General features: G+C 43.8%; 3 protein-coding genes across 4 annotated transcripts in view; all 3 read left to right on the top strand.

The window, feature by feature from the left end:
- The first annotated feature begins 1,163 nt into the window (after positions 1-1,163).
- adamts1 (ADAM metallopeptidase with thrombospondin type 1 motif, 1) lies at positions 1,164-7,334 on the top strand. The gene is made up of 8 exons (XM_079336015.1): positions 1,164-2,307; positions 3,035-3,375; positions 3,476-3,608; positions 3,699-4,156; positions 4,261-4,447; positions 4,663-4,841; positions 5,104-5,279; positions 5,367-7,334. Exons 1-8 carry the CDS (start codon positions 1,689-1,691, stop codon positions 6,106-6,108), a joined length of 2,835 nt encoding a protein of 944 aa, XP_079192141.1. The 5' UTR covers positions 1,164-1,688; the 3' UTR covers positions 6,109-7,334.
- Positions 7,335-11,409: 4,075 nt separating this feature from the next.
- On the top strand, positions 11,410-19,830 carry cyyr1 (cysteine/tyrosine-rich 1). The gene is made up of 4 exons (XM_079336655.1): positions 11,410-11,794; positions 14,051-14,150; positions 15,283-15,443; positions 18,064-19,830. The coding sequence occupies exons 1-4, from the start codon at positions 11,710-11,712 to the stop codon at positions 18,195-18,197; spliced, it is 480 nt and encodes a 159-aa protein (XP_079192781.1). The 5' UTR covers positions 11,410-11,709; the 3' UTR covers positions 18,198-19,830.
- Positions 19,831-19,949: 119 nt separating this feature from the next.
- appa (amyloid beta (A4) precursor protein a) overlaps positions 19,950-25,032 on the top strand; it is a 57,554-nt gene continuing 52,471 nt past the window's right edge. Inside the window, exon 1 of one of the 2 annotated variants that reach the window (XM_079336640.1) lies at positions 19,950-20,198. In XM_079336640.1, the coding sequence (XP_079192766.1) occupies positions 20,139-20,198 (60 nt within the window). In that variant the 5' untranslated portion in view covers positions 19,950-20,138. The remainder of the gene's footprint in view (positions 20,199-25,032) is intronic. The other variant, XM_079336641.1, reaches the window with a different exon arrangement.

A 25,032-nucleotide genomic window follows, 5' to 3' on the forward strand; every position in this document is an offset into this window, starting at 1 on the left:
TGTAGGCTAAACAGGGTATTGTAACTTACATTAATGGAAAATCTAAGGTAATTTTCCTCAACTCGTGCCTACCATCTTCTGGGAAATGATGATATTACAACTTTTCACTGTTTCGACCTGTCCCTCTTAAGGTGGATTTTCATCATTTCCCTGAAAGACTGAATCAGAGAAGTTTGGTTCAATGTGAAAAAGTTAAACGCTGAAGAGGAAATTATGCCCTTAGGTGAATTCAAATTGTTATTAACTCTGAGGTGCTTTTATTTGATGATGTAATTTCTGAGATAGCTCCCATTTTCGGATATTTAGCGTTTTGCAGTAATTTCAGCCATAGATACTCCGATATCGTCCCAAATATCGAAATAAATAGGGAGTTAAGTTTTTTGATGAAACTGCAGCATTGATTTGTAATATGTCTTTGCCAGTAATTTCACCAGCGTTAACTCTTCCTGTGTTGCAGAGAGAGAGAGAGAGAGAGAGAGGGTAGGTGGGACAGTCCGGGCGGGCGGGGGGAGCAGCCGGAGGACAGGGGCTCTCCTCGCCTTGAGTTTGCCTGTACAGGCAGCCTAAATGAGGAGCCGCTCCACCTTAAGACCTCAGCGGCCCCTCTCTGCTCCCTCTCCCCGGAGAGCTGAGCTGCGGAACCCGGCCACGGCGCACCACAGCCGGCTTGGCACGGGGGGGAGGTAAGTACGGCTCCCGGAGCTTTGGCCAGGACGATCATGGTTACCATCCCGCTGCCATCTCCCAGCGCCAGATGCACTAACACTACAACACTGCTCTCCATAATGCACTCCTGCCTGTCATACTGATTTATGTTGAAATAATCCTAAATGTAATACGCAGCAGAAAATAATAGATAGATTGTAGAGCAATGAAACCTAGAGTTAGAGGTTTCTATTTGTTATTTTGGCCACTTGAAACCTGAGTGTTGACACACAATGGTAAATATAAAAAATACATTTGAGTAAAATGAGAGAACTTATACATTTAGTGATCATACATGTGGATAATGTGTGTGTGTGTGTGTGTGTGTGTGTGTGTGTGTGTGTGTGTGTGTGTGTGTGTGTGTGTACATCTCGTGAGTCATAAACACAGTTTGAAGAAAACACTCCTCTGCTCAAAGCTCCCTTCCCTCCACAATGATTGATTATTATGGCAACGCTCCAGGTTGCTGGTGCGTTTTCCTTGCGCACGGGATTTGGCCCCTCTCACATCAAAGGGCCCTCAGGAAGGGGGTGGTCCTGGGGCAGGGGGATATATAGGAGGGACCGGCTCTGTTCTGACTGCAAGGCAAGAGCAGAGAACAGACTAAACGGGCCAGCAGAGGGAAAAATCTGCCGCCGAACTCAAAGAGAGAGAAGCTGAGACATCTGTTGAGTTTTGGAGAGAAAGAGACCTGTTGGAATTTACTGCAGAGTTCCAGCCTTTATTTTCATTTAAAGAAAGGACTTCATTTCTTTTACAAGTCAGTCTGCACATAACTTTAAACGAGTTTTGCACTGGATTTGATCCCTTTTAAGATTTTTATGCTTGTGCGTAATTTTGGGAACAATTTTGTGGAACTTTAAAGACTTTGTGTTTCGTAGCTTAGAGTGGAAAACCTTTTAAAGGATTTATTTGTTCCGGTATAGACTTTATTATTGTTTTATTCTACTAACTGTTGGATAGCAATTTTGGATTGCGTTTAAATGATGTTGCTTTCCATTGGTTTAATTGCCGCTCTGTGCGTCGGCGCGGCGCACAGCGCCTGGCAGGAGAGCACTGTGGTGCCCATCAGACTCGACCCAACAACCCGTTCGGAGAGCCCAACCGAGCCGTGGCGGACTCTCTCCCCAGAGGAGAAGGAGAAGGAGGCGGAGATGAAGGAGTACCGATTGGACGTATTCGGCAAGGAGCTGGTATTGCAGCTCGAGCCTGACCAGACCTTCTTGGCACCGGGTTTTGTCTTCAGCTTAGTGGGGAGCCCCGACTCAGAACCCACGCAGATACCATCAAATAGTGGAGCCGAACCGGGCTGTTTCTTCTCCGGCTCTGTGAACGGAGAGGAGCACTCCGCCGCTGCGCTTAATCTGTGCCACGGACTCAGGGGCGGATTCTACTTTCAGGGTGAAGAGTATTTTATTCAGCCCCTAAACTCGACTGACTTCCAGGGCTCTGAGGAGGATGTCCACATCATCCGCCGGAGAGGTCGTGCTGCTTTGGCTGAGGAGGGGAGCTCCAAGTGCGGGGTCAACGAGGACGAGGAGAGAGTGCCAAAGAATCTGGAAAAAGAAGCTTGGAAAGAAGCCGCTAACGCAGAGCAAACAGGTAAGGCTGCTGAAACGCTTGATTTTCAAAATAGAATAATTCGAAAATAAAGAACCAGCAACGAGTAAAATTGCAACGTTAAAGAAGAAAACGTGATTCTTTAATAATCAGAGTGTATGATACATTTGAGTACCAACGCCAAGAGCTGCTGTTAATGTGCACATACATCTGCTGTCAGTTGGAGTTGAAAATGTGCCAGATTGCACAGCATGCACAGTGGACTCGGCTACCTTTTTGACAGCAAGATGTGGAGGAGGAGGAAACTTCTCCAAGGGGAAAGAGGAGGAGGAGTGACGGAAGAAGGGGAGGGGAACAGTGGGGTTGGGGCCAGCCAGAGCCCGGCTGTACTGAGACGTGTAAACTCGCCTCCTGGTACAACTCGCGCCGGCAGATTTTTTTTTCCCCCTCAGAAAGGATTTTCTCCTCTCCCTTTTCTTACTCACATAATATTTCCACCAGAGAAGGTCACAGTAGGAATGTAGACCCCGAGGAGGAGGAGCCGTCAGTGGTGTGACGCTGAGTCACAGCCAGGCTCCTCCAGGCACATCCGGAGCGAGCGAGCTTTTGTATTTATTTAGAGCACTGGTAGAGTTTTCTATTTTGCAGAAAGTTCAGGGAAATCTGAATTTTAATAGATGTCCCAAATGTTCAGTGCAGCAAAATCAGGACTTAAATCGGAAAATTTTGAATGATCATTAAACCCAGTTTGGTTTATTCTTTCTCACAGCTCACCACAGAAGCAGACGTTTCGTGTCCACCCCTCGCTACATGGAGATCATGCTGGTGGCCGACCAGTCCATGGCAGAGTTCCACGGCGCCGGCCTCAAGCCTTACCTGCTTACCATCATGGCTGTCGCCTCCCGCCTGTACCGTCATCCCAGCATCCACAACTCCATCAGCCTGGCAGTCGTTAAGCTGCTGGTGGTGTACGAGGAGGAACGAGGCCCTCAAGTGTCATCCAACGCTGCCATGACTTTACGCAACTTCTGTCAGTGGCAGCGGCAGCACAACCCGTCCAGTGACCGTCACCCCGAGCATTACGACACTGCTGTGCTCTTCACCAGGACGGTACGTTTACCAGAGGAGGAGGGGAACTTTTTTAAGACTGATCCGAAAAATAAAAAAGGGGGTATTCAACTTTATTTTGCTCCATGTTTTTTGCATTCAGGACCTTTGTGGCGCCCACTCTTGTGACACTCTTGGCATGGCTGATGTTGGCACAGTATGCGACCCTGACAGAAGCTGCTCAATCATCGAGGATGATGGGCTTCAAGCAGCATTCACTGTCGCTCATGAACTGGGTAAGAAGAAAAATAATCCTGTTTTTCAATGTCATTTTTTTTTATGAAACCAGATATGCTCAAAGAACTGTTTTAATTTCTGTCCTTCAGGTCACGTCTTCAACATGCCTCATGATGATTCCCAGTTGTGCTCCGGTGTCAACGGCGCCCATTGGGGCTCCCACATGATGGCTTCCACCTTGTCAAACTTAGACCAGCAGCAGCCTTGGTCCCCTTGCTCCGCCCTTATGGTCACCACCTTCCTGGATAACGGCCATGGTCAGTGCCTTTTAGACAAACCCGTCAAACCTCAACAGCTCCCCCAGCCCCTGCCTGGTACGGTCTATGACGCTGATCATCAGTGTCGCCTGACCTTTGGTGAAGACTCCCAGCACTGTCCGGATTTAAGTACCACATGTGCAGCTCTGTGGTGTACTGTGACAACTTCCAATGGTTTGCTGGTATGCCAGACCAAGAACTTCCCCTGGGCTGATGGAACGTCATGTGGGCATGACAGCTTCTGCTTGGCTGGACAGTGTCTAACAAAGAGCCAAGCCGCCAAACACCAGGTAGGCACCAAACCAATTTCAAATACTCAATGAAATCCACACAAAAGTTGTGCACACCTAAAGTTGAATGAATCAATGCTAACTTATGTCTTTGGTGCTTTCAGACTCCGGTCAATGGTGGTTGGGGCCTGTGGGGTCCTTGGGGCGACTGCTCTCGGACCTGCGGTGGAGGGGTCCAGTATTCTTTCCGTTCCTGCGATAACCCTTTGCCTAAGAATGGGGGCAAGTACTGCGAGGGCAAGAGGATCCAGTACCGCTCCTGTAACACTGAGACCTGCCCTGATACCAATGGTACGAGATCTTTGAATGACTAATCTGGGATAAAATTTGAGAAATGTTCTGATACTTTCTTGAAAGTTTACACAGTTGTTCCCAAGGTCTGCAAAGTGTGTAAGCTTGGGTGTCGTAGTCTTGTTTTGATGTTTCTTTGCAAATTGGTGTGAAAGTTAGCACACAGGTCATGTTGAACAAGCAGTAAATCTGACCTCTCGCTTTCTCTTTCTCAGGCCTGTCATTCAGGGAGGAGCAGTGCCTGGCCCACAACGATATGTCAGCCCAAGTGTCGCTGGGTTCAGGCGAGGGTGTTGAGTGGGTGCCCAAGTATGCTGGAGTTTCACCCAAAGACCGCTGCAAGCTGGTGTGCCGGGCCAAGGGGACTGGATACTTCTTTGTCCTCAAATCCAAGGTGAGCTTTTCTACATGCTAGTTTTAGAATTGTGTTACAACATTCCCTGAGTCTTAGTTTATCTTAAAGCAGTTCTGCTACTTGTGCAGACATGCAAGTTGAAGGATCAGCTATTATGATTTATCGGAGCCCTGAGGCTCCTGTCTTGCTGAGGAAGAGAATTTTACTTCTGTCTACTCTATCCTTTTGACTCAGACTCTTATGTAACAGTCTTAAAAGACATAACTATAGGGCTTAATTTGTGTTTCTTTGCTGCCCCAAGGTGGCTGACGGTACACCCTGCAGTCCAGACTCCACCTCGGTCTGCGTCCAAGGCCAGTGTGTGAAGGCTGGATGTGATCGTATCATTGGATCTAGCAGGCGCTTTGATAAGTGTGGGTTGTGTGGTGGAGATGGTTCTACGTGCAAGAAAGTGTCCGGCTCCCTGGAGCGTGCAAGGTAATTTGGTCATCCACAAAAAAAAAAAATCCTGCAATAAGCACTGAGACAATAGTTCTTTTTTTGACCCATGTGCTTCTTTTTCAGGCCTGGTTATCAGGATGTTGTAGTTATCCCTGCTGGTGCCACCCACGTAGATGTCAAGCAACGCGCTCCAGGCAATGGGCGCCACGATAACAGCTACTTGGCTGTGCGTCGCCAGGATGGAACCTACCTGTTAAATGGAGATTACAAACTAATGACCATGGAGACTGACATTGCCTTGCAAGGGTCGCTGTTGAGATACAGTGGTTCCTCTGCCACCCTGGAGCGCCTACGAAGCTTCGCCCCACTTCCAGAGCCCCTTACCATCCAGGTGCTGTCTGTTGGAGAAGCTCCAAGACCAAGAGTTAAGTACAGCTACTTTGCACCTCGGCCCAAAAATACTGCTTCAGGCTCGAGCAGCAATAACGGAGGCCGTCGCCAGTCCATCAACGCCATCAGAGAGGTTGGAGCTGAGTGGACCCTAAGGGAGTGGGGTCCATGCTCTCAGACTTGTGGAGGTGGTATGCAGCAGAGAGAAGTGGTGTGTTTAGATCCCCAGGGTCGTCCATCCAGAGATTGCCTAGAGGAGCTGCGCCCATTGGCTTCAAGATCCTGCGCCCCTCAGGCCTGTCCCTCCTGGCTTCTCGGAGAATGGTCGACATGCTCAAAGACCTGCGGGCGAGGCTTCCGAAAACGCCAACTGCGCTGCATCGGGCATGACGGGCGCACACTAATCCATGACAGCTGTGACTCCAAAGACCGGCCACGACCCCTGCTGGAACTGTGTAATCAGGGTGCCTGTTAAGGACTGCTTCCAAAAGCTAATTGGCCATCTTTCAGAAAGACACCAGATAAACACTCTGATCTTCACTGCCTCCGTTTTTTTTTCGAAGAACAATCACATGAGGCTGATGAATGTTTACATCCAGAACCAGCAAGCTGCAAGTTTTCACTGGTTTGGTGGGTCCACAAAGACTCTTAAGGCTCCCTTTTCACCTTAGACCTCAATCCATTCTGGTCCAACTGGCGTTAGCAACAGAGACTGATTACAGCTACCTGTTTTGCCTCAATGCAGTAGTGGCATATTGTACCTCCCAACGGGAGCTAGAAAGCATGGACATTCCTGATTTTTAAGGAGCATGCTGCTTACTGTGCCAACGCTTGTGTGTATGAGTTTGAGAGTGTGTGGGGTATTTTTTTTTTTTTTTTTTTATACATGTATAATGATTTTTGTCCAAGCTGGGCTGGACAGACATATAGGGGTTTGGGTTGGGGAGGTTATAGCAAAGTTTATAAAGAAACAAATGAATGAGAAGAGCTCATATTCTACTTGCTCAGCCCATCAGGTATGGAATATAAGATAGCAAATAGTCCTAGTGTATATGTTCAAACTGCCAGTTTATTTATCACAGACCTGTAGCACTTCATCTTTGTTTATGCCAGTGGCACATTTTAACACCCAGCTGTCTCTAAAAGCCTCAGTACACAGTACTTTGTCCTTTAGCCATATCTTGCCCTCCTCGACACAGCTTTTAACGAGGGAACTCTTCAAAGACCAAAGAGGAGTGTGTGTGTGTGTGTGTGTGTGTGTGTGTGTGTGTGTGTGTGTGTGTGTGTGTGTGTGTGTGTGTGTGTGTGTGTGTGTGTGTGTGTGTGTGTGTGTGTGTGTGTGTGTGTGTGTGTGTGTGTGTGTGTGTGTGTGTGTGTGTGTGTGTGTGTGTGTGTGTGTAGACCTAAAGAGGGACTTGTCTCCTGCTAATACTTCATAAGGAAGTCTCTCCTGCCTTCTGCGAAGGCTCCTTTTGTTTTCTATCATGTCTTTTCCTTTTGTACAGAATATCCAAACATTATTTATTTTTGTACAGCCTGTTAAATATAATCTTGTGGCTTTTTTTAATATTATTTTTTATTTGTTATTGAGATCACAGAAGGGAGTAGAGTATATAGAGTATTTATACAGTGTTTTATATATATATAAATATATATATATGGTCCTAGGTTCATGAATAAAGTATCACATTGACATGTGCAGCTTTTGTCTCCAGAGTTATTTGTCTGTTTGGCGTTGAAGGTGAAAATACTCACTTTAAATGTTACTTTTTATTACTGCCAACTATACCCAACAACTGTCCATTTGATCTACAAACAGGAGATTTTGTCTTAACTGCATCGGACAACCTAAACCCTACTCCTTAACTAAGCACCTCACCATAAAATCAAAAGTACACCTTTTGAAGTTTATGTTGAGACTTCAAACTCCAGTCCTGGAGGGCCGGCTTCCTCAGACTTTTAGATGTCTCCATGCTCGGACGCAGCTGAATCCAATGAGTGACTCGTTATCAGGCTTCTGCAGAGCTTGATGACAACACATTGGTTTAAAGCAGGCGTGTTAGAGCAGGGAGACATCTAAAAGTCTGAGGAAGCCGGCCCTCGAGGACTGGAGTTTGACACCTGTGCTTGAAATGGTAGTAGAAAGGGGGGGTTGTAATTCATGATTTGTCCACTAGATGGGAGTATTTCATAAAGCTAGAAACATTTTCACAGCCTTTGGGATGAAAAGTTTAAGGCTAGAGGTAATCAAGGAATCCATTGAGGAATCCCATTTGGGACACTTCACATGCCTCATACACTTACAGATAGACCCACAGTATTTACAGTCTCATCTGCAAAGCTTCATCATATAGTTAGCTTCCTTTTATCTCTCATGGTCTTTTCCTTATCCTGTGTTGATTGGGGGCCAATCAACACATCATCTAAAATCCTTTTTCTTAAGGAAGTGTGGCCAACAATTAAAGTATGTTTCCAACTTTTAAATATATAAATGAAGTAGTAGTAGGAGTAGTTTAGTGTTGGTTTGGAGTCTATTATTAAAGGTGGCAACTAAGGGGGTTAGTGGGTTATGTAACTAATTAGTAGGGCATAGAATAGGGGCCTGATTGGGATAATCATTTCGATAGATAGATAGATAGATAGATAGATAGATAGATTGATAGATACTTTATTGATCCCGTGGGAAATTCAGGGCATCCAGTAGCAGTATACAGACAGGCAGGACACAAGACACAAGACACAAGACATTGGTTACAGTACAAAACATTGGTTACAATACACACCCGCTGTCCCCCCTCCCCTCTCTATACAATAATCCCCCAAACAAGATTTAGCAGCCCCTATGTGACTAAGAGTAAACATAATTCCAGGTTTAACCTGTGCAGTTAGCATTAGCATTAGACTTAAAACTTATATAGCATAGTGTACCTAACCTGTGAGGAGAGAGAAGCATGTGCGCTGTTTGCATGAGAGAAGCATGTGTGCTGTGTGGGCTGGGTGTATGTACAGAGGTCTTTGAGTTTATGCCCGAGGTGTGAGTACAGTCGTTAAACAGTCGTTAAACAGTCAATGCAGGAGTAGTGAGCAGTGATTTGCATTAAGTGTCCTAAACAAAGAGGTGAGACCAGGAGTGATTAGGGTGATTGCCATTTAAGTACCCAACTATTGAGGAGCAGATTAGCATTAAGTGTTGAAGACAATAGAGTGAAACTTGACCTAGTTAGGGTGATCATGTCAACCATTACAGATGTAGCATAACACAACAGTAGGGTGGAACCAGATGATTAGAGTGATTTTCATTAAAGTGACCTGTGCTCAGTAAGGTGACTATCAATATGCATTAAAGTGTCCAACTGGAGGCTGACTCTGAGGTCAGCGGTGCAGATTACTGAGATATGCGGCCACTCACGTCGGCGCACAGGTGAGATCTCGGCGCACAGGTGAGATAGAGAGAGATTAGTTTATTTCAGATAGTGCTTAGATATTATGTCAAAGAAAGAACGTCTTTAAATTAAAACCGAATGGATACATCTAATCATCCTAGTAAAAGCTAAAGCCACACATGATTTTAGATTTATCCCTTCGGGTTTTTGCCCAGTTTGTTCTAGATACATATCATAATCAAATATGTAATTTACCATCTTTCCTTCATTGACAGATAAGGCAGAAATCACTTTAATTTCGCTCCATATAGCCAAATGAGATTGCATTCATGTCTGACACTTTTTTTTAGCTTTACTGTAAATTGTCTGAGAGTGTCCCCATAACTCTCTGGACCCCCAGCTGGGACCAGATTCTACTCTGTCAACCAGATCTGCACCCTGCATGTGTAGCGTTTCCTGTTTGGCCCTGAGAAAAGATGATCTCCCGCCTTGTCGGCTCCCACTGCAGCACAAAGGAAATCGTTATCCTGTAATTATGGCTGCTTAAAGAATGAGATTGGCCATCTCTGTAATCTGCATAATGTGTTACCAGAAGCTGTGTGCATAAATCAATGCTGTAGGCGTTTTCCCCTCTGATTCCACGCTCGGGAAAAGAAAAACACACAAAATGTCATCAGTAATATGGTCGTTTTGAATGACTTTTTTCTTTTTACCTGCTTATTTGTTCATGTCTCAGTCACGTCATCACAGCTTCAAAGAAACATCTGGAAGGCGTTATGAATCATTGCTGCTCAATGTGGGTGGCATTTCTGAGAACTAAATGATGTTCCTTCTTTTGCCAGCCCTTGGTTTCCCATAAAAAAAGGATAGATAATTAAATTCAGTTTTACAACTTTTAAAGAGGCAGCACTCAGGTAGACTTCACCTTTAAACGAAAACGCCAAACTTAAATGTGTAAAGAGCTAGTTGCATTATTGTTCTGCACTCTTTTTCATGAAGCCCTTTTTATGGTTTCTAATGTTCACAGCCTACAAGGAGCCTTTCCAGAACTATCATTAAGCGCTTTAATTATCACTTTTATGACTGTAGTTTGGTCCCTGCAGGTTAGCACAAGCATAAGAGGGAGGCAAGTGGGGGTTGTCTTCTTCTTTTATTTCATCAATGAAGGTAATAATTAAGCTGTAAATCAAAACTGTGATTCATTTTCAACGTTATTTTGCCCAACCTGTGTTAGGGATTTGCAAACTAAACTAGTCTACTAGCATTTTGTCGGATACCAGGTTTTAAATCAAGACCGGTCTAATCCGCCACTAAAGGGATTTTTATCCATGTCATCACTGTGATTAGAAAGAAAATGCCTCTATCTAAAAGAGAAAAATAATTTCTATTTTGATTCTTAACCCGCCTGGTTACATCTCCAAAATGATCACTGTTACAGTCTCAGTGAGTGACACGCCTGCTGCACACAACATAATGATTTTTCAGTGGTCAACATTTATGGTCTTGTCTTGGTCTGACCCTGCCTTGGTCTTGGTCACGACCTGTCATCAAAGGTGAACGTGCGTGCGCGAGTGTGACTTAGCCGATTTAACGTCAACAAAACGTGATTTTTTTCTGTGCATGTTTGAAAACAGCCTGACTCTGTAACACGTTGTACCTGCCTCCTTTCATAACACTATAATTTCTCTTTCGTCTCGTGAAGGTCGTGATGTCACAGCAACGTACTTGGTCGTAAAACCAAAAACCTCTCGCTACGTTAAGTTTTGAGTAAGAAGACCGGAAAAGAAGTCATTCCACTTTCAAAATGCAGGTACAAACGAACATGACATCGATCAGATATAGTCTAACTATTATAACAATATTTTAATCAACTTTATTAGCGATATTATACATTATTTTTCATTCATATTGTTATATGATATTAGAAATTGTCTTAATAAAGTGCTATAGTCGCAGAATTTTCCGGAGGTCGTGAAATGTAGAAAATAGCACTTTTACAAGTCTAATATATCCAAACCCCTTTTGTCACATTATTCACCTTAAGGAAGAAAAAAATATGCACTTTAATTGAAAGAAGAATTATGCCTTCTTTTGACATACCCATAGGGAAATTGTGGGATTTCGTCGACTTTAGCCTCAAAAATGAATCTTTTAGTCAATAAAAACAGAATTAATTGTGTTAAAAAAAAAAAAAAAAAAACAGAACAAAAAACATTACGCATTTTAAGGCAATAAAACAAACAGAATTATTTTTATTTAAGTATTGTGAAGAGAAGAGTTAGAGTTAAATCAAGTTTTACTTTGCAAATATACCGGAAGTCGTTGATTGACTGAGACTCGTATCTCCATCTCTCTCTCTCGCTCTCCCCCCTCGGTGTAAACTCAACAGTGTAATTTGAGTAGGGGGGGAGGGGAATAAAACTCTAAGCAGTCAGTCGGAGGTGTGGAAACATTTCGGGAGGGCAGAAAAGACGGTCACACGTGGAGTAACAAACGGAGGGTTACTTTTAAGGGGGAAACATTTGAACAACCCGAAACATTGGAGCAGTTATCTCTTGGTTTTGGGAGGGGGCTCAACATGCGACGAGAAGAGCCAAATAGGTGACTGGGGAAACATATTCGTCATTGTTTCAGAGTAAAAAAAAAGGCTTTAAAATCACTCTGGAAGGTGGACGTGAAGGGGGAGAAGGGTCATGGAAAACCCCAGGAGGAGGAAGAGGACGCAGGCGGTGAGATGGAAGTTGTTGAGGAGCTCGTTGCTGCTTTGTTTATTCACCGGTAAGTTTTTAAGCCGGTAACAAAAAACAACATCACCATATGGCACTTATTTTTTTCGCCTAACATAAATGCTTTGACTCTTAAAACCTGCGCAATAAGAACTCAGGTTGGGTTAAAAACGGATGAAAGTTCAGTTAAGTAATGAGAACATGTTTTTTTTGCCGTTGTGTTTTTGTTTCACGCGAGCGTAGAAGAAAACCATGACAACCAGATCAAAGTAATGTGCCGATAAACTAGTGAAATATCGCGAGAAAAGATAAGAAGCGCAATAAGTAAACAGAACTGAAAACCCCCCCCGCATATTAGCTGTAATTCACAGGTTTTATTTGTTATCTTGTCGTATTTTCTTATTTTAAAAGTGTCTCTCCTGGATCCCAAATAATTCAAATGATGAATAGATGGATTAAATTTAATTGGTATGAATTTCATCTGACTGCATCAAAACGGTGTAAAATCATGGATACCATGGATTATACCCAGGTCGCCATCCAAAGGGTGAATTGTGTGCATGGAGAGCACAAAAACATTGCAAGTATGTTTTTTTAAATTATTATTAATTGAGATAAATTCTGATTGTGGATAAATGTTTATTGCAAACGTTCATATGGGATTAATTGAGCAGCTCCTCTCGGATCTTTGAACTCCTGCAGTAAAGTTCTTTGGAAAAAGGGGGGCAGGGAAAGTGTGTGTGTGAAATTGGATTGGGTGGTGGGGGGAGTAAAGGACATGGTGCCATTGTCTCCCAGCGTGTGGAGAGACAGGAGCCAGGACCTCTGAGGACCACCCAGACTCAGCAACACCAGAAGTCTGCTGCTGCTGGGACCTCCTGGAGGCATTTACATGGAAGTATTGCAGCTCTTATACGGGTGGGAGGGATGTAGTGTTTAATTAAAAAGGCTGCTTGACTTTGACCTCTATAATGAGATACACGTCTATCAAAACGTAATTTGTGCACAGTAAAGGCTTGGTTGCTGTTGTTAAAGTGCACTTTTAGGTAGATCCACTTTTTAGAGCATGTTGTGTGGGGAAAGCTTCCTTTTTTTTTTCTTTCATTTTCATCCCACCCGTATGTGAACCCATGGCCGGGGAAACGTGAGCACACGCCTCCAGGCGCACGCCATTAGAGAGCGAGTGATTGCTGAGAGGAAGCAGATCCACACACGCATGCAGAGAGCTGATTTTTCTTTGCAGTGTCGCTCATTTGAAGTGTTCCGCCAGACTTCCAAAACCTTCTAAGCGACATCGAGAATCCAACATCTCACAGCCAAACGTCAGCCACGCTCTGCCACGCTTTAAATGACCTCAGACTCAACGTGTCATACATTTACAATCCGAGTTTCCCATCATCTGTCCATTGCACAAGTTCACATTTTCTGATGTAAAGGCACATTGTTTTATTATAGCAGGCTCTGTCGCGTTGTCTGTCACTTCCTTGTTGTTCTTTTTGCCTCAGGAGGCCCTTCCCTCGCCATGTGGCCCTACTGACATTCTCTAGAAGTTTTCAGGAGTGCGATCTGTTTTGCCTCAGCCGTCCGGCCATACGGCTGGTGTGCTGCCTCTCAACATAAAAAAAACAAACTAAACTCATTAACTCAGAAATGCTGCATGGCAACATTTACTTGAAGTATAGGATCTTAAAAATAATCACAAAGCATTTTTCCTCTTTCTTCAAACTCCTGCCTGAAAGACTTTAAAACATTTCCAAAGCTCCCACTTTCCTGACTTATTTCAATCCCCTGATGCTTTAAATTTGCTTCCTAATCGACTGAAGATTAAAAAAATCTTGATTTACGATAAAGCAAACAGGAGGAGGCTGGATTTATTGGAACCGAACCCCACCATCCTCGTGTGAGTGCACGGTGGAGAGCGTCTCTTAACGTGACTCTCCACAGGTATTGATTGTTTCTTTTGAAAACAGGTACGTGTTTCTCCGGCTCTCTGGGGGCTCGTGATAAATCGACTGTCTTGAATGTGTCTTTGAAGTTATAAATGGAGGCTTCTAGGAGGTTGGTTCATTAAAGGAGAAGGTTATTTGAAGCTCCCTTCGTGTCCTGACCCGGCCTGAGAGTTGAAGGGTTTCTTTTGTTTTCAGTGGACACTTTATAACTTTGACTTAAAACCTTTCCTATAACTCTGAACATGAGCGACAGTGTTAGCTTTCAGGAGTCTGGGAGTTGCGATTAAAGTTCTTGCGTCATTAAATGTTCGACCACGCTGCATCGATGGATTCTTGAAGCATGTGGATGTGTGTTTCAGGTGGGACTGAAGCCCAGTGTGAAGGCTGTATAGAGTACTGCTGCGATGGATCGCCGCCTTTCTGCTGCTCCTACTACGCCTACGTGGGCGACGTCCTCTCGTAAGTTTTTTTTTTTTTAAAGATTTATTTTGGCGACTTTATTCAGAGATCAAAAATCTGACTGAAACACCATGGATCAAACTTTTTATCGTCTCACGAAACCACATTACCCATGATCCCGCGGTACCTCGCAGTGTGGACACGGAAAGAAGTTGTTTGTTTTGAATGGCGAAAGAAATGACGTACTGCGCCTTTAAATGCAGAGATGGGACACGTTGAGTCGTTCCTTTAATATCTGCAGAAAGTCTTTGGAAAAACAAATCACACACTCGCACTCAGGCTTGGAGGAGTTATTGATTCAATGATAAAGAAGTACTGACTCTTAACAGCACCTGTCATTTTGAACTTGTGTTAGAAGACTCGTCAAAGACTCTGACCTCTGACCTCGATCTGCTTCGACACTTTCACCTCTGCTCTGTCTCCTGTTTCTGTCCAAATGAAGCGGTGTGCAGGCGTCTGATCGGCCCTGATTAATACCATCAAATATGAAGAAATGTACTGTGTAACTGAAAGCATGAGGTGGGGTGTCTGTGGATGACTATAGCCCCGTAAATGGGGCGTGCAACATGACCGCTAGGCCATCATATGCAAGCTTTTCCATCAGTTATGAAAGCATTCAAACACTGACTTCTGCTCGCAGAGTCACGTCAGTTTTTAAATTTGCAATTTAACGGATGAAACGCGTCAGGACCGGTGTGAGAGTTCTCCTCTTTAAAGGACTCAAACCCGCTGACTAACGCTGAAGACGTAACAAACCTGCTAATGAGTTGTTTTTTTTAGCTAATTCACAGACTCCTCTGCAGTCAACACACACACACTAACGTGCACACAGATCACACGGCTGATGCTGCGGTCCATCTCCATGCCGACAGCTACGTGTCTGTTTTTGAGACAGCTGCTTCCCCTCGCGCCCGACTGGTTGGCTCACTGTGTGTGTGTGTGTGTGTGTGTGTGTGTGTGTGTGTGTGTGTGTGTGTGTGTGTGTGTGTGTGTGTGTGTGTGTGTGTGTGTGTGTGTGTGTGTGTGTGTGTGTGTGTGTGTGTGTGTGTGTGTGTGTGTGTGTGTGTGTGTGTGTGTGTGTGTGTGTGTGTGTGTGTGTGTGTGTGTGTGTGTGTGTGTGTGTGTTTTGCAGGGGAACTGCGATCTCCGGTATCGTGTTCGGCGTGGTGTTTCTGATGGGGGCGGTGGCGGCCCTGTTCCTGTGTGTGTGCATGTGCATGAAGAACGGGAGGGGCGCCAGAGTCGGTGTTTTCAGCACCTCCTACATCAACACTGTGACCCAGGGATACCCAGGTGGGGCGCACACACACACACGCACACACACACCCTTTTAAAGTAGTAGAAGGATTCTTCTTTAACCATCGAAACTTTACTGATCTATGAAATACTAAACATTATTTTTTATTGTGTCCTACTCGCATGTGTAGGACACAATTCCCTCCAGCAGGTGTCACCTTTGAGTTCAGGTCACACACTTTATCAGTAGGAACCTTTGCTGGCGTGTCAGGTGTTGCTGTGGACACCTGAGGAGGAACATACAAGTCACAAAAGTGAAACCACACTGAGAGTGGAAGCTCATACTCCGTTCAAGTACGACTGTACTGTCGGGGACGCGAGTCACTTTCTCTCATTCGCTCATCTCCTTTGCTAAAGGATGCTCTCACTGTTTCCTTTGCTAGAGGAGGTTATAAAGGAAGCATTGAGCAGTGTTGCCAGAACTGGTGAGAGAAACAAGCGACTTTTGCTCTTCTAATAGATATCTGTCCACCCATGCCCAAATCAAAATCCAAGTGTTCACCATCATGTGTCGTCATGTACAAATCATTTTGTGTTGTGATTTTGATTTGGGGAGATTAGCATGGCTGGATAGCTAGCTATATTGTTGTTAAACAATCAAATGAGATGTGCCGTTTGTTAATAGTACACAAAGTGATTGACTTTACATCTCGCTCGATAACGTTCCAAACTGACCCAATCTAGTCCGTCTCTTTCTCCCAGTCTTAAAGTAGAGTAGAGTGTGTAGCCAAGGAAACGGGGGTTGTAGACACTAGACAGATCCTGGAAAAGGACAAACTAACTACTGCGTTCGTGTTTTGCTTCATTGTGGAGAGAATCACCAGCTCTCTGCAGGGAGCAAAGCAAAAACAAAAAAGAAACTACACTTTAGAAAATAAGACCGAAAAGCTGCAACCAAGACAGAAAATATCTGAAGACAAAAGACCACTGGCATTGACGCACCTTTCCTCGGCTTTTAGACAATTCATACGGCTCTCATTAAGATGCTTTCGGGTCATTTCACTCGGGTAGGAACCTTGGAATTGCACCCCAAGCTACAGCACACAAGGGTTCCAATCTGGATGTCCGCACTCTCCCGCTCAGTCTGTGTCCCCCTCCGTCCAAACATCGTTCTCTCTCTCGCTGACAGATTTATTCGTGGGCTTTTCTTGTGAAGTTGGAAATCGGAGAGTGTGTTTGCCCTGACTGAAAGTAGAGTCCAGCCTGTCACACACGCACACTTAAAAGAAATGCACACGTTCATCAAACATGAAGTTGATGAACTTTTTTGATAAACTGCGACTGACCTGAGAAGTTTGAAGTCATTAGTTGTGTCAATGTGTTGTCTCTCACTCCGCTACACTGACACCTCATCTCCTGTCCTCAGGGGGCCGCGTATGAAAAACACAAAAAGAGAAAAAGGTGTATTATGTTACAGGATCCAGCTCGGCCTTGAGCACCAATCACGACTGGACACAAAGGCCAAGCGGCTTCTTTTCACCAGTAGACGCTGAACCATGTGCTGTGTTCGAGCACATCTGAAAACTCAAACACACCTCACATATTTCACGTCTGTCTCATCCTGTCTCCCACGTTGTACTCGGCTACATCGTCTTCACATCAGTCTGTTCTTTGTGACGCTCTCCCGCCTGCAGAAATGCTGCCTTTTTCTTTTCTTTTTCTTTCTGGGGCTCTTCATTTATTTATCACTTTTATTTCTCCTTGGTCTATCGCCGTCATGCTACACTGAGCTGGAAGAGTTCGCTCTGCCCTGCAGCTCTGGTCATGTTTCATAAACACAAAGACATGAATTCAATAAGGCTTTAGAAGCGTCTGAAACACGTGTTTTTGAGACCTCTAAATCTTGGCTGGTATCATCTGATTCTCCTGGAAAGACCTGGCGAATGCATGCAGTACACGGATCATCCATAAGGGGGCAGACCACATGCCACGTTACGTTCAACGTTACAAACCTTTTCTCAGCAGATATTTTAGGAATGCCAGCATTAACGTGTTAATCGTAATTAATTAGGGATTATTGTGTCCCTTCTGGCGCACCGTAGATTACCTTCCTCAGTGTCTCCCTGTCGTCGCAGTGATTTAAAAGGACACTGCTGCATCTTTGAAAGTGTGATGTCATATCCACCTTATGACATCACACATTGAAGTTTGGATTCTGGGATAAGATGCAGGAAGGATTTCTCCTTTGTGTTCCTCGTTTCTTGTTGTCCGAACTTCCTTACCGCTCAAGTGGAGGTTACCATTTTCCTTTCTTTAATCAGAAGGTCGAAGATTTAAAGATTGACTCAAGGAGAGCTTTTTGCTGATGCAACGCGGAGCTCGATTCATTGTCTCTCTCATCTGAGCGGCTTGGTTGTTTCATTGAATAATGCAAGTTCCCCATGGTAACACGGATGCATTGCCTTCAACAATACTAATAAGTCTCCACCGCTGTATTCTGTGCCTTCTTCTGGTTGGGTTCAAAGCGCTTGCTCTGGAGGGTGCAGTTTCCACATTCAGCCACTAGAGTGTGCAATAGTTTCATGAAATTACCTGCAAAACAGGTCCCATGCCTAAAATTAGAGGTGTCCCAAGAAATTGTGATGCAAATCCCTCCTTTTTGTTTTCTAATACACAGGTCCTCCTCCTCCGTACACCTACGACTACGAGATGTACCCACCCTCTTTGCACCCACCACCTTACACCCCAACTCAGCCCCAGCCTGCCAACTACTCCCCACCTCCTCCGTACCCTGGCTGCACCCGCAAGTGACTCCCAGGAGCCACGATCATCTACTGGACCTTCTAAAGGAAGATTATTACTCACCTGGAGATGATTGTTGCTCACTGGGTTAAAGACAGTTTAGAAAAAGAAAAGGTGGGCCAGTGCAATATGTTTTAGCAGGCGAGGACTCCCAGAGTGCTGCTTACTGGGTGTAAATGTCACTGTATTTTTTTCTGTTAAGTGTAGACTGACTGGTGTGTGCGTGCGTTAAGAGATCCTCCAAACATGTCCACATTCTAGTAGAAAATTGTTAGCAGCCCTTCTAGCCTGCAGCTAGTACTTTCACTTGCTAATAACATCCCAATATCCTCGCCGTCCCCGCCTGTTCACATCAAAGGCACCACGCCGCTTTGATGGAGGTGAAGACCGTTTCTGTCAGCGTGGAGAGGAGCCATACATCACCGGAGGAGAAGAGTCGTCCCAGGACACACTGTCGACTCTGCTTTGATGGAAAGTTTGGAAAAACTCGAGTTTAGCAAGTGGCTCAGGGTGGAAGTTGATGACTAACGCTGTGTCCAACACGTCGGGTCTAGACCTGTCGTGAGGAGACGCAGAGGCTTGTTTATAAATGCATCATAACACTGACTTTAATGAGTAGAAAAGATGGGACAGGTTTTATTTTTGTACCTTACTTGAAACGATACAATGAGTGATATTTAAACTTGTTTTCACGTTGCCTTCAGCTGAACCAGAACGTTTGTTTTGAGTCGCTGCTTTTTCAACATAATGGAAGTGAAGCATGTGTCCTGTTTAAGGCTGATAAAATATTGAATATAGAACGGAAATAAATACAACTAGGAATAGAGCCATGTTTGAACATTCATACAAATTATGTTACTTAAAAAAATAAACTGACTCTTATCAGTTCACTTTAGAGTTTGAATTTTCCCCCTGGGGAAAAATAAAGTTTTTTTTTTAAATTGAATTTCTCTAACTATAAATATGGAAATATAGTTTAATCTGAGCATGATGCCTCTTTTTTTTTTTTGCAAGAGATATGACCTTGAATTTATAACCGATTTGTATTTACAGGATCATTTACTTTTACGTTGCTGATTTTTTAACTTTGAATCCTGACTTACGAAAAATAAATTGACTGATCATTTAGACTGTAATTCTAGAGAACTGAAACTTAAAAGTCAAAATTCTGACCTTTTTCTCAGAACAATTTTCCAGAACTTTTTGCTAAAGAAATATTCTGATTTTGGAGTAAGAATCGTTTTTAGGTTTGGCCCTCCTCCATTTCCGTAGTGATTTAATTTAAGTATGGAAGAGGATTAGGACCAAACATCGGAATTAAATACTGATTGGAGAATGATTTTTTTTAATTTGAGAGGAAATACAGGGAAAGAAGTAGAGAATTTGGGAACAAATAAAAAAATACCAAATGTGCAGACTTTTTCAAAATTGAATTTCTAATCTATTCATGAACATTTAATGTCTCTGGAGTGCATAATGAAAACTGTTTCTCATGCCTGTCCCTAATCCTCCTCCGTATGAATGTCTGTATGCTGGACAGTTAAAATGTATTAATGTATCGAGTTAAAGCTTTAATTTCATAACAGTTTTTGTGACTGTGATTATAAACGAAATCTAAACACGAATAAATACGTTTTTTTTTTATTATTTTATATATCTATGGTCTTCATTTGAGTGTGCGCGCATGCGTTGACTGTAAATGTTTAGCATGATGCTTGTAGATGTAACGTGTTTTATAGATTGTTGCGTGTGTGCGCGCGCGCGCGTGTGTGTTAGTTAATCCCACTCAGCTGTGGTCAGGTGATCCGGCGCTCAGCAGCTGTGCAGCCTCGGTATCGCTCACCATCAGACACCCGGAGTCACCGGCGCTGAACACACCACACTTCAGCTTCACAGCCGACGAAAAAACTTTAAACGCTGCCTTCAGGAACGTCGTGACAGTGAAACGACATGGGGGACCGAGTAGCTTTACTGCTGCTGGCTTTAGTGGCATCGGCTCTGGCTGCAGAGGTAAGGAAATCCGTTTTTTTTTGTCTCGGAACGTGTAGTATTTTCCACCATATTGAAACTGCTGGCAAGCTAGCGTCAGTTAGCAACCGGAAGCTAAGCGGTTGTTGCACATAGATTCGGGTTAAAATGTGAGGCGAGAAAGATGAAGAAAAGATACAAAATTGTTTGATTTGGAACTGATTTATTAGCTTGATATAAAACATTTATTATCCGATACATACGTGACATCAGTTGAAATGGTATGCATTAAACGTGTGGTATTTTTACTGTTCAAATTGATTGCGTTACATTTTAATCGATAATTAAATGACATGTAAGTAATGAATACTAAAATTATTTTTTACCCATATGCCTGGTGAACATTAAAACTCTTTTATTTTTTATTTTTTGTACATTAACCAGTCACTGTAACGCAGCCCTTTTGTCTTCCGTTTTATTTTGGAGGGTTACAGGAAGTGTAGCGGATAACTCCAGATGCCTTAACGATAATTTTCCCTCGGATACGTATAACTAGAGAATTGTCACCGTTTCGTTCAATATCTCGTATTATGTATGATTTTTGAGCTTGTGGCGTTGTTTAGGTTTGTTATTACGACTGAATTTAAAAACGAGACATTAAAAACTCCAATTAATGCGATTAATTTCCCCGATACTCCGTATTGCCTTGTTCCTCATGCAAAATCTCACTTATAAATCTGTTAATGATTTATAGGAACTATGAGACAGTGGAGAGGAATTTAGGACACCATTTATTGTGTGCTGTCCTCATATTTTGTCCATTTCAAGCTAAATAACTAGCATTTCCCTAATGTAAAAGACTGCAATGCCATTTTGCGCTGTTCAACAATTTATGTACCCTTTGTACGGCGCAAATACCCGTAGATTTAACTGTCCAAGACGCCCATTTGTACGCAATTTTGGGTAATTTAGCAAAGCTAAACGTATTTACTGTGAATTTATGAAAAGCGTATTGTGTCCTTTTCCATACCCCGAGGGCTGAATATAAGGGAGTGGGTGTGTTTGGGGGGATTTAAATAAGTAAATAAGACGCCCTAAATGCACTATGAAGACTTGTCGCTTGTTGTGATTTTTCGGGAAATAAATGATTTCGTGACGGTGACATTATCATTAAACACGACCATTCGTGACGTTTTGCCCCCACACATATTTCAGTCAGAAGTATAGAGAGGAGAATAGAGAAGTAAGATGGCGGCGGGGCACTGCAGCATTTATGGAGAGGGTCGGGAAACTGAGAAGCCAACAGGAGCTTTCACTTGTCATTGTTTCGCTGTGAGCTCTTTTGTTAAGTGTCGTCTCGTTTCGTGTCACAAAAGTGTAGTTTAAAGCACACGGTATTCTCTAATAATGTAGTCACGCTTGATACAGTGCTGTAACATCGCTGCACATCAATTTTTAAAAGCTCCTTTGAAAAAAATAAATATAAAAATATATATCGCTTTGTGAGTATACCCAGTGTGCAAAAAGATGCACACTGGGTGTCCCTACAATGAAAGAACCACCATTTTTTCATCCAAACTCAGTCACTATTAGCGCACATTGTGTGTTAAATTAGTGTCATGTTGTGTAATCTCTGCTTCAGTTCCCTTTTTTAATATCCTTATGTCGTCTCTTCATGGCCAATGTGGGTGTCTTATGGGATGTTTCTAATTCAAGTGAAATGTGGGGATTTTCCATGTGTATCAATGTTTGACTTTCAACCTTTTCTTTTAGTCTGTGAGGCTTCTTTTTGTTACACCTTGCTGTAACCACATTGTTTCAAATGGGAGCTGCACAGAGCAGAGTCAATACTGTCTCCCAGATCTCTTGTAACAATCCCAGCTTGAATGCATGATGAATATGTTTCTCGTAACAGGTCGATAGGGCCAAAGAATGGCCCATTATACTCCGTTTAGTCGTCTCGTTCCTGCTGCCTTGGCCCTTTCTGCTTCTTCTTTTTTGCCTCCATGTTGAATCAGGTGGGTCGTAGCAGCTGACCCCGGTTGTTTCCTCCACGCGTAGTTTATGATCGGTGTGCTTGAAAATGAATAGTTTGGGCCCCTCAGCGTGCAAAGCTTTGGCTTTCTTCATAATCCATTGCTTAGATTACTTAAAGTAATCTTTACCCTTGGAGCTGGGTGTTTACATTACAAGCTTCAAAGACAAGAGCGATGAGAAGCGATAGAAGAAGTTGTTTGAATTTTCAGGAATAGAATAAGCGAGATAAAAATCCAACTTGGAAATGAGACGTTGGAAGTTTTTGATCTTGACAGAGGTTATTTATAGCCTTCACACACACTTTAAATGCGCACACACATCAAGGAGAGCTGCTTTTTTTTTTTTTTTTTTTTCAGACCGGCCCACAGTGCGGAGCGTGGGACTTGGACACCAGCCTTTGTGTGTTTGTAAATCCTTCAGTATGCACACAAACAGACCGCCTTCACCCGTCCAAGTGCCATTTCCGCAGTCTTTGAGCTCGGGGCAGATCGGCCCCTCTCCCCTTATTAGTGCGCTTAATGCCAGTACGCCTGTTGGCATTGCCAGTGTCTCTCGGCTGCTCACGCTGCAGCTTCAAGTCTATGAAGGAGAAATCCACCCAACGCTTATTCTCGTCCACCTTCTCTAAACTTGTTATTGCTTGTCTTTAAACGCCTACTGGTGTTTGTTCAAAAGGCGTTCTGCAAAATGTGAATTACAGTCACCTCTGGGTGTCAACTTGTTAATGGATGAAACGTGTTCTTACGCATAAGAGAGCCCTTAGGGTGCACTCACACTAGGCAACGCCGCTAACACTCAAAGTCCAGTTTGTCTGACAAGTGTGGGTCCTCCCATCCGTGTACGGTCTTGTGTGCATTGGCACGCTACAGTTCACGTACGAGCAAAAGCACGGGTACATTATAAAGAAATCCTGGGGTGTTTCTGACTGTCTGACCAAAACAACTCCAAATACGACGCGTAGTCCTGGAGCAGCGCAGCGCTGGGACCACGCACCAACATAAATTTGTTGACATTAATAATTTGCTTCGCCGCGTCGCCCCCGAAAAAACAATATTGTCCCACACTCCGGTCCAGTGGTTGCAGTAATGCAGAAGAAAGCGAGACGCCAAAGAAGAAGAATTCACACAACGGCGTACTGGAGTGCCGAGACTCAACATAATCTATATCAACATACGCTCATACTCTGAACCGTCCAGAGTGTTTTATTCTATACTCTTGTTTTGCTCCATAATAAACTGGATATTTTAATGTTGTATTGACGTCTGACTTCCCATCCCACTTAATTTTTCTCTGCTAAATTGATGATGAAAATTCATCCGGCGTACGACAATAAACGAATATTCGAAGAGGGAAAAACAGCCGGGAGCTGTGTGACAGGACGGCAGCCAAATATATTGTGTGAATAGTAGGGATGTAAAGATCGATTCAAAGGTGTCAAGATTTGCATTGGCACTCTGAAAAAAGGAGTCGCAGTAATATCGTGAGCGTCAGCAGCTGTACAGCAGAGTGCAACCGTCTGTAACAAGCAGACGTTACCATGGCAGCTGCAGAGGCCAAACAATACTAACAAGCAGGTTTGCAGCCTCGCTGGAGACCGAAGAGATTCCGAGTGTTTTTATGAAAAAATGACGGGACTTTATTCCAGTCATAATTTGTCTACGGTCTCATTTTGTGAAATAAATCATGAGAGAATCGTCTCGTGAGTCGAGTGAATCGTTACATCCCGAGTGAGTAGTTTCATCGATCAAGTAATGTGAAATAATCGATAACTGAATTAATCGTGAGATTAATCATAAAATAATGGTTGGATTAGTAGATTAATAAAAAAAAAAAATCGCTCTTACTCATTATCCAAAAGGTCTTGATTTGAGTGCTCTATCCAGGTCCGCACTAAGGATCTAATTCTGATTATTGATCGTTGCCGTGGTAACAGAGGAGCACTGGATGCATCTTTCGATGCCACATCACGTTTTGGTTAAATTTGAAGCTCCTTTTGAGGAGCTTCTGGTTTGCGTTGACTTTGGCGCCTCCTGAGGACAAAGCGGGTACTTCTCGTCTCTGCACACAGGAACGTACCGTTTAAAGAAATGCATCATTCCTCGAAATAGGAAAAAGCACACGCGCGCCGTCATACTCCTTCTGTGGAAGGACCCTGCTCGTCCTGTGATTGTCACCCCTCATCTCGCTAAACGGAGCTTCTCTCATACAACACAGGACTGGATGTCCTCCTCATAATGAGACGTGAAAGGATTCTGTCAGTCTTTTTTCCTTTCTCTATCATTGTCCTTTAGTTGTCATCCTTCATGTCTAGCCAGAGCTGTAACTATTCCTCGTTCCAAGCATTGTCCATCTTGGTTGTGTCAACAGCAGCAAAAACAACAACGCGGCAACGTTTTTCAATTAATGCCCCCCCCCCCCCCCGGGGGGTTTGCCCCCTCTGTCTGTCCTGGAGAAAAGAATTCCTGACCTTTTGATACTGTTGTTTCTGTTGTCATGGTACCTGGAAGCGAGGATGACGCCGATGTGTTTGCTGTCTGCTCGTCTGCTCTGTCTTTATCATGAAACTTCAGACGGCCCCGCTTCTTCGTGACGACATGAGTCAGCAGTTTGCTAACACTCAAACTGCTTCCCTACCTGTTATTCTCCCACCTGCTGCGTCGTCTTTGTTCGTCTGCGACGGGTCTCTCCTCCTGAAAGGTAGGAGCCCCCCCTCCTCTCAAAGCGTGTTAGGAATCTCATGGTGCTGATTTCGCTGGGAACAGGCCGGCTTTGTGCACTGCAAACCCGGCCTCGAAATGAGATTCTGTGGAAGAATGCAACAAGGTCCGATTAGATCCAA

The sequence above is a fragment of the Symphodus melops genome (genome assembly GCF_947650265.1).
Source record: "Symphodus melops genome assembly, chromosome: 23".
In the NCBI taxonomy this organism is placed as follows: domain Eukaryota; kingdom Metazoa; phylum Chordata; class Actinopteri; order Labriformes; family Labridae; genus Symphodus; species Symphodus melops.